This window comes from Alosa alosa, chromosome 19 (genome assembly GCF_017589495.1).
Source record: "Alosa alosa isolate M-15738 ecotype Scorff River chromosome 19, AALO_Geno_1.1, whole genome shotgun sequence".
Taxonomy (NCBI): Eukaryota; Metazoa; Chordata; class Actinopteri; order Clupeiformes; family Clupeidae; genus Alosa; species Alosa alosa.
In genome coordinates, this window is record NC_063207.1 from 6932286 (window position 1) to 6941746 (window position 9461).

At 46.5% G+C, this 9461-nt stretch overlaps 1 protein-coding gene across 1 annotated transcript in view; it reads left to right on the forward strand.

Moving 5' to 3' along the window:
- Positions 1-9017, forward strand: part of cdc42bpaa (CDC42 binding protein kinase alpha (DMPK-like) a) — a 94188-nt gene extending 85171 nt beyond the window's left edge. Inside the window, 5 exon segments of the mRNA XM_048227796.1 lie at positions 443-625; positions 1380-1497; positions 1938-2098; positions 4437-4502; positions 6169-9017. Of these exon segments, the coding sequence (XP_048083753.1) occupies positions 443-625; positions 1380-1497; positions 1938-2098; positions 4437-4502; positions 6169-6300 (660 nt within the window). The 3' untranslated portion in view covers positions 6301-9017.
- Positions 9018-9461: the final 444 nt, after the last annotated feature.

The following is a 9461-nucleotide window of genomic DNA, read 5'->3' on the forward strand; positions in this document are numbered from 1 at the left end:
CTCCATTTCTCTCCCTCTTCCCCCCCTCTCTCTCTCTCCTTCCCCCTCTCTCCGTCTTCCCCCTCTCTCCTTCCTTCTCTCTCCACACCCCTCCTTCCCTCTCTCGCTCTACCCCTCCATTTATCTCCCTCTTCCCCCTCTCTCTCTCCTTCCCCCTCTCTCCGTCTTCCCCCTCTCTCCTTCCTTCTCTCTCCACACCCCTCCTTCCCTCTCTCGCTCTACCCCTCCATTTCTCTCCCTCCCCCTCTCTCTCTCTCTCTCTCTCCCTCTTCCCCTCTCTCTCTCTCTCCTTCCTTCTCTCTCCACACCCCTCCTTCCCTCTCTTGCTCTACCCCCCCTCTCTCTCCCTCTCCCTCTTCCCCCTCTCTCCTTCCTTCTCTCTCCACACCCCTCCCTTTCTCTCTCTCCCTCCTCCTCTCTCTATCCCCCTCTCCTGTGGTAGCCGGGCTCCCCCCTGCCCTCCCCCCGCTCTCGCCTCATCTCCACACCCACCAGCTTTGAGCATGTCTATCACATGACCCCTCTCTCTGCCGACAACTTCCTGTCTCAAGACTCCAGCGCCCTCTCCTCTCGATCCCCGTCCCTAAGCTCCGCCCCCGGGACCCCCGCCTCCACCTGCTCTCTGGTACGACTCCACCGACCTCAGAGAGAGAGGAGAGTGTGTGTGTGTGTGTGTGTGTGAGAGTGTGTGTGTGTGACTGAGAGCCAGAGGGAGAGAGAGAACAACTCAACCTACTAGAGAGAGAAAGGAAAAGTTTGTACATGTGTATGACTCAGCCTGCCTAAGAGAGGGAGTGTGTGTGTGTGTGTGTGCAACTCAATCTGCCTGCAAGAGAGATTGTGTGTGTGTGTGTGTGCAACTCAATCTGTCTGCAAGAGAGATTGTGCGTGCTGTGCGTGTGTGTGTGTGTGTGTGTGTGTGTGTACCCATATTGTTCTGAGGTCTTCATGTGTCTGTGTGTGTGTGACTACTGCTCCTGTCTGCCATCTGGGGCCTTATCAGGAGAGGAGAGTGTCTGGCACCCTGACTGCTGTCTCCTCTGTCTGTGTATGTGTGTCTCAGACCACTGTCTCCCTGGTGTTCCTCCTCTCTCTCTCTCTCTCTCTCTCTCTCTCTCTCACACTCTCACACACACACACACACACTCTCCCCTATGTTCTCCTACTGCCCATGCAAACCCTGTGTCCACCCTCCCTATGTTTGTCACAGTAAGTGTGTGTTTTATTGTGCGTCCTCTGCAGTCTACTGTCTGAGAGAATGTGTTTGATAGAATGTTCGCTATGTGTCTCTTAAAAAAGCACTATGCCCCCTAGTGGCTGTGTGTGTTGACTGCATTGTGATTAGATATTTCTGACCCGTGTGTCGTCCTCCGCCACAGAATGTCCGGCCCCAGGAGAGCCGTGGGGTTCTAGGAGGGTCCGTCAGCATCCCCACCATCGCCAAGACCCGACCGGAACCGGGACGGTCCATGAGTGCAAGCAGTGGCCTCGGAACACGTGAGTCAACCTTACATACACACACACACACACAGTCTCTCTCTCTTTCTCACACTCACTCTCTCTCTCACTCTCTCACACACACACACACACACACACAGAATAGGGAATTATACAGGACAAACTAGTAATCAGCTCTGCTCACTGTACCCAGAAAAATGATCTAATAAAGATCTGATTGAATATGTATCTTAATAGTATTTGCTAGTGAGTGAGTTGAATTCATTTTCAAACCAGCATTTTAATTTTTTTTATCCGAATTAAATGTTTTAGTGTTTAGTGTAACGATTATTAATAACTAATTATTATTTAATTATTTTCCCTTGCACTATAGTGTATAGTGTAATTAGTGTGTGTGTGTGTGTGTGCTGGAGAGTTTGAGTCTCTGTGGTGCGTTCTACTAGTTTAAAAGCGAGTGTGTGTGTTCACTGTGTCTGCAGGTTCTTCTCAGAACGGCAGTGCTCTGCGGCGCGACTTCTCAGGTGGGAGCTACGGCTCGGGGAAGCGGCAGATGACGTCTCCCTCAGAAGGCTCGCTGTCCTCAGGGGGCGGCGGCCTGGACTGTGGGGGGGACGCTCCCATCTCCCAGTTTGACCGTGACGTAAGTCTGCTCGATCACCTGTGTGTGTGTGTGTGTGTGTATCCACAGGGCCTGTCCGTATGTCTCAAGGACAGCGATTGTGGTTGGTTCTGGGGTTGAGTTCAGAAAAGGAATAAAAATTCAGTTGCATTTATTTAGTATCGTCATTGGAAAACAACAGAGATTTTAATACGAACATTTATATGGAAACTGTTTCCTCTCACTGCGATGAATTTCGTTTTTTTCTGAACTGCCCTACATTGACACTGATGTGTGTGTGGTACCCACTGAGCTTATGGTGTGAGTCACTGTGTGTGTGTGTGTGTGTGTGTGTGTGTGTGTGTGTGTGTGCTCACTGGTTCTGCACAGGCTTACTGATGCACATCACATCCCGACACACACCCAACACACAGCTAACTTCACATCAGATGAGATCACCCAGCCAGCTGCTTTCATTCCTCAGATCAGCAGAGATGTTTTATTCATGCACATTACCAAGTCTGTGTGCGTGTGTGTTTTTGTGTGTGTGTGTGTGTGTATGCCTGTATAAGGTTGTGCTTTAGATGAGTTCATCACCATGTCAACCAGTTCTCTAGACCTGAGCAGTGAGTGTGTGACTGCTCATAGTCTCACTTAAGGCCAGACTATCTAAAGCCTACATTGTATATGTAAGGGATAATGTATAGAACGCCGGTCATTATTGGGAAAATAAGTCTCGACACGGCGAACCGGTCCCCGATGCGCCAGCGGAGGGGTCTTGTTTCGCCCTGAAGGGACTTATTTTCCTATAATGACCGGCGTTCTATACATTATCCCGCTTATTACATGGCTACTTGCCAAACCGAAATAATAAACTCCCCACGATATGACTTTAGCCTACATAGCCTAGCCTATTTGTTACCGTTCATCGTGGCATTTGCTGAGAAACAAATAGTTCGCAACAAAACACGCTGCTGAACTTGAATCAAACATTCTTTAGAACACAGCTGATCAACCGTCTGCTTTCACGTTTTAATGAAGTTCCAGTCCTTGCGTAGTGATATGAAAGACGTATCAGAAGCACAAAACCCGTTGCCATTGACAGTGGTAATTATATGTTTGCAGCAGTAATTACATGAATTTATTTTACCGTAGAACGTTGGGAAATCCCATTCAAGTCAATGGAGCGTTCTACTAGCATTGTGAAGAGCCGTATAATAAGATCAGCTGACTCACACAGTAGTCACACAGTAGAGTGTGCAGAGAAGCAGCACCATGGTTTGGAGCCAGTGGAGTTTAATATACAGTATAACGGATATTATAAAACTGATAGTTCTGGTCCTTGATCGTGATTGTTCTGGATTTTACAACGGCATCAAACGCGATTCAGCCAAACATACACGTTGACCGCATTTCGTTCTATATTACTGCGCTACCATAACTTGATACAAAAGTTAAAGTAGCTGCGTCTCGACGTTGCTAGGCAGGCTTGGCACCATTCAGATAGAGCAAAGATAGAGGAAATATATTTCTTGGCGGAAGAATGATTATCTAGGAATAACTCGTTATTTCTAGTTGCTGTGCCTTTACTTTATGAAACTTTGCCAGGTATTTATAGTAACAGTTTTAGAAAAGCAATTAGCTACTCGAGCCCGTAGGTTACACTGATTCTACAACAGCTAAGGGGGGTTTCAGGCACTCCGCACTATCAGCGTAACCTACGGCCTCTCGGGGCTTATTGCTTAAGTGGCCACCAAGATGAATTGCTTGAAGTGAAGCACTAGTAAACAACTGGTTTACCAGTAGTTCAGTTTAAGTATGATGGCTAATCTAGAATGAAGGATATTGATAGGGGAGTTGTTGACTGGGGGAGAGTCAGAGCTACAGGCAGTGTGGAGGTCTGGAGTAGCCATTAGCCATTAGCCCACATCTTTACTGGCTGGAAAGGGCACGGATGGAAATGAGGCTAGTAAAGGTGCTCAAAGCGATGTCATGCGTTTTTAGGCTACAAATTACAGCAAACATCACCTCACCATCTGCTAGCTGCCTGTGTCTTGAATACACTGTAAAAAAACATGATCTCTGTGGACAGCCCAGACTCCAAGTGTGTGTGTGTGCCATCACAGGTCTGTGTGTTTGTGTGTCATCACAGCTGCTTAAGTATACACATGTGGGTGTGTGGGACGTCAATGGATGTGTGTGTGTGTGTGTGTGTCAAGAGATCACAAAGAGTGAGTGCTCTCGGCCACCTACACTTCACTTGAAGTTACACACAAACGCTCTCTGCCACCGCTCTCATACTCTGGTCCATATGCCTGTGTGGGTGTATATATGTGTGTGTCTTACGTGTGTGTGTGTGTGCACACGTGATTCTCTTCAGTGGCCATCCAAAGAGAAGACTCCCGATCTGAAACGAGCGTTAAGGACCCTGCTTAGTAAGATGAAGGTAAAGTCTGAACAGCACCCAGGAAATAGCCTCCACTAACTACCCCTAAAAGAAGTTACCCCTCAAGAACTGCCCCACCCCATTCACTATGTGAGGGTAGAAAAGTAGGCTCAAGAGGAGCTGTGATTGTGCTGTTTCCCTGGTGTGTGAGTGTGTGTGTGTGCATGCGCGCGAGCGCTTTGGCTAGTGTGTGTGTGACACTGTGTGTTTTGGCTAGTGTGGGTGTGTGCACTTGTGCGTATTGAGAGAGAGAGAGAGGCTTTTCTGTGGTGGATCAGTTATGCTACTCTTGTACAGTAGTTTGTGGTTTTGGCAGCAGGTCCTGCCAGTATCTCCAAACAAACATTGATGTAGATGGCGTGTGTGTGGTCCTCCTGTGTTCTAATTGGTGGAGATGGAGTGTGGTGTACCCTTGCTTTCATGTTAGCCAATCATCGGGTAGCATTTCTCTCTGGTACAGATCTGGAGGAGAGACCTGCTCCATAGTCAGCTTTGTGTTGATGTAGATGGTGAGTGTGTGTGTGCGTGCATTTTCATGAGTGCGTGTGTGTGTGTTTGTGTGTGTGTGTGTGTGTGTGTGTGTAGACCAGGCAGACCTGCTCCATAGTCAGCTTTGTGTTGATGTAGATGGTGCGTGTGTGTGTGCGTGCATTTTCATGAGTGCGTGTGTGTGTGTGTGTGTGTGTGTGTGTGTGTGTAGACCAGGCAGACCTGCTCCATAGTCAGCTTTGTGTTGATGTAGATTGTGTGTGTGTGCGTGCATTTTCATGAGTATGTGTGTGTGTGTAGACCAGGCAGAGACCTGCTCCGTAGTCAGCTTTGTGTTGACGTAGATGGTGCGTGTGTGTGTGTGTGTGTGTGTGTGGCGTGCATTTTCATGAGTGCGTGTGTGTCTAGACCTGACGGAGACCTGCTCCATAGTCAGCTTTGTGTTGATGTAGATAGTGTGTGTTTGTGTGTGTGTGTGTGCGCGCAGCCACCAGGCTGTGAGATGTTGGTGCAACATGAGTTCTGCCATGTACTTGTCCTGCATGTCTCCCGACATTCTCATAGTTCCCACTGGGATGGAGAGGGAGGGAATGTGAGTAGTACTACACTAGGTGTAGTGCACTTGCTGCCACATCGCTACAAAAAAACGTAAAGAAGTGTTTTGAAAAGATAGTTACTAGTTTTTTTTATAGTTTTAACTGTGTTCATCATGTCAAAAGAAATAATATTGTAATCTCAATATATAGCCTACCAAAAGGCTAAAGAAAATAAGTGACCAGACTGTAATGAAATGTATATGTGTGTGTATATATAGTAAGCTAAATTATACCATTTGATCGTTTTTATTTTACCGTACTTGACAAGGGGTTGTATAGCAGCCCAAACACTAGTAACCTCTCAATGGTATCTTGTTAACGCTGTGTTTATGTATTGTGTTTATGTATACAGTATAATGTGTTGTGTATGTTCTGACTGGTCTATGTAAATATGTGTGTGTGTTTTCAGATAGCTATTTTGTATGTGTTTTCTGTGTTTGTGTGTTTCCTGATTGTAATGTTTTGTGTTTGTGTATGTGTTGCCTTTGTGTGTTGTGCTTGTGTGTTTTCTGATTGCTATATTGTGCGTGCGTGTGTGTGTGTGTGTGTTCTGACTGGTGTGTGTTGTTGCTCTGCTGCAGGATTCGGACTCCCCCCGCCACTCGACGGCCTCCAACAGCTCCAACCTGAGCAGCCCCCCCAGCCCAGCCTCCCCCCACAAGCCCAAGTCCCTCTCCCTGGAGAGCAGTGAGCGCATGGGATGGGAGACATGAGTCATACCCCTCCCCCCCTCCCTCACCAAACCTCCAACCTGACCCCCCCACACACCCCATCCATCCCCCAGAGCCGGGGACTCTGTCGCTTTGCCGCTCCGAGGACCTCCGTATCCTACATACCCCACTTAATGCTTCAGCCACATGCGGCAGACTGGGCACCTAGAAGGACTGAGCACCCTGAAAGACTTTATACCCCAGAAAGCCGAAGTCCCTGGGAGTGTGTGTGTGTGTTTCCCCCTGCCTGATGCACTTGGTTAATCAGGCTGGATTGTTCTGTGTGTGTGTGCGTGTGTGCGTGTGTGCGTGCGCGCGCGAACATGTGTTTCAAGGGTTTACTTGCACAGATGGATGTGCAACCCCATTCGACCCCTTGCGCAAAAAAAAAAAACAGCCTTGATGCGTCACCACTGTTTGCCTGCCTGTGGACAGAAGGGACTGGTCGCTGTAGTGGCCAGTGGCCGCACTCACTAGCCTCCCGTCGCTAACGCTAACTACTCAAAACCCGCCGTGAGGAGGCTGATGGTTTTACACGCTGACAGGAGACAGAAAAACCATCACCAGGGGCTGAGGGACTGCCCCTCCATAAGACCCCTTCCCGTCTAACTGGCTGTGACGGCAAGACCTTTTCCTCTCTGTGTTGGAGTGAGCGAAGAAACACTGACTGAAAGGCAAAATGTTAAGGTTCTCAGCTGAGAAAAAAAAAACTTAAAGCTTTCATTTAAGAACACTAAATTTGGACCTGTTCTCGGCTTTTGCTCCTATCCTCAGGTGAGATACACACACACACACACACACACACACACACACACACACACACACACACACACACACACACCTGTGTGTGATACCTGCAAGTGTGCAGGTGTGTCTCACCTGTAGGCTGGGCGGAGTTTAGACGTGTATATAGCGTGTGTTTAGAGGATAATATATTAGCACAGGAAACACTACCCCCAGTGAGAGAGACAACTGGCGGAGGTCACTGCTAGCTTCTCATTTGACTTTTTGTGTCAAACGGTTGAAGTTCCATCAACACCTGGTGTAATGAGTGTTGTTTTTTTTTTTAATTATTGTTATTATTATTTTTATTCTTTAATTTTATTATAGGTTGTTAATCTTCAAGCTCGAGTACACAACCCATTAGCTAAAGCTGGATCAGTTAAACAGGATTTGGCACAGCATTGAGAAAAAAAAAAAGAATACGCTATTTTAACCAATTTGGCACATGTATGCTGATTCTCACACACACACACACACACACACACACACACACACACACACACACACACACAATCACTTGTCCTGTGCAGAATGTATTTTGCAGCCTTTTCCCCTTGCTTTGGTTGGCCCTCTCTGAAGCAATAACGCTATCTCCAAAGAAGTTAAGTGAGATCACTACTTATTTTTAAACTATTTTATTTACATGTTTCAGTGCTACATTTTTTGTTTTGTTATTACATTAAGTGTGTTTACTATGATTGTTTGTTTTTGAGCACCCCACAAGTCATAAAAACAAATACCAAACATGTTTGATATGATTTATATTCATGTTATGAATAATTTAACCCTGTGGATTGTTTCATTTGTCTCTGAACACTTGATTTGCTATTCATTTGACTGCATGGGTCACAACGATTTCCAAGATCCACCTAGCCACTTCAGTACACACCGCCCACACACACACACTCTTTCTAGAGTATACTAGTTTACCACAAAGGTGTGCCGCACCGAGTATGCGTACCTACAATGTGCATAAAGCTGCATTATAATATTTCAGTGTTATTTTGCCTTATGTGGCAGATCAGCTGATCACTTTGGGACTAAAAGTGGTCTGAGAGGAGCTGGGCCAGGGATTGAGGAGACGGCAGCCGGTTCTAGAGCGGAACCAGGGCAGGTCCACTCTGAGTTCGGCTGCCGTCGGGCCATTCACAAGCCCTGTATCCGTCTCCCTGGATACTAGCACTTAGAGAGACACACCACTATTATTTTGACCACAGCATTTAACTACACACCACTGCAGCTGATTGGCTGACCTTCCGTACTTTTCGTTGTCATTCCATTTTTCACTACATTCTGGAATGGTAAGGGACTCACCATGGCAACTAGTTATTCCATATTTTGTATGACCTGAAATCACATTCTGACTCTATTGGTGAAGCTGAGCTTGGCAGTTTCCAAATGCAACTTTGTATCCTTAGACGTGTTGGGGCCTGAAAAGCACAAGGTTGTGTAAGTGGACCAGTTTGGCCATGTTCAGTAAACAGGTTGTGAAGAACTCATTTAAAAAAAAAAAAAAAAAAACCAACATGGAGTATGTTATCCATGTGTACTGTTGCGCATCGCTGCCTATTTTTCCAGCAGTGATGCCAACATTTCAAACAGCACAGCCTCAGATCGTGCTCAGCCTTCTCGAGCTGTGTCCTGTGGTCTAATGCAAGAGCTGTAGGAGTCCTCGCTAGCGGAGACCAAGGTCAAGAGTTCAGACAGGTGAAACGTGGGTGGAAACACATTAGCCTGCTGTATGGCAGGCAGCAGTTTCTCTTGTGTTGGCTCATCTTGTGCTCTACGGTGACTGTGTCTTCTGTCTCCAGTCCAAAACCCCATGGTGCATGTGTGTTTTGCTTGAGTGCCTGGGTTCCTCCTAGTGTTTTCAATGCACTGATGTTTTACACTAGAGCTGTATGAGAAGCATTTCAAAGACACTATGAAAAAAAAAAAAAAAAAAAAAAAAAACCCTCGCGTTTCTGAACATTTCATATCTTACAGTCTGAAGGTCACCCCTAAAGGTTTCCTTTAACGTTTTGTCAGAAACGTTGTCTTAACGTTGAACTAGCATGGTGTTATTAAATCTCGATATATGCCACTCATATTGATCTGGATGGCATAAGAGAGGTGTTACTTCCTCCCCTTCTCCACTGACCACTCTCTCCCTCTTGTGTTGAGATAAGCTCCGTGTGATTGGCTCCTCTAGGGACGACTGACCCATTTGGTTTGGGTTTTAGCCGAAGTTATGAAACAGCTAATAGTGATGTTGATGATGATGATGATGATGATGATTGATTTATAAACTCAGGTATGTGAAAACCAATGATTTATTTTTAAAGCGAAGAGTGAGAGGAGAGGATGAGTGTACGGACTAGCGATGTCTCGACCGTTGTCGG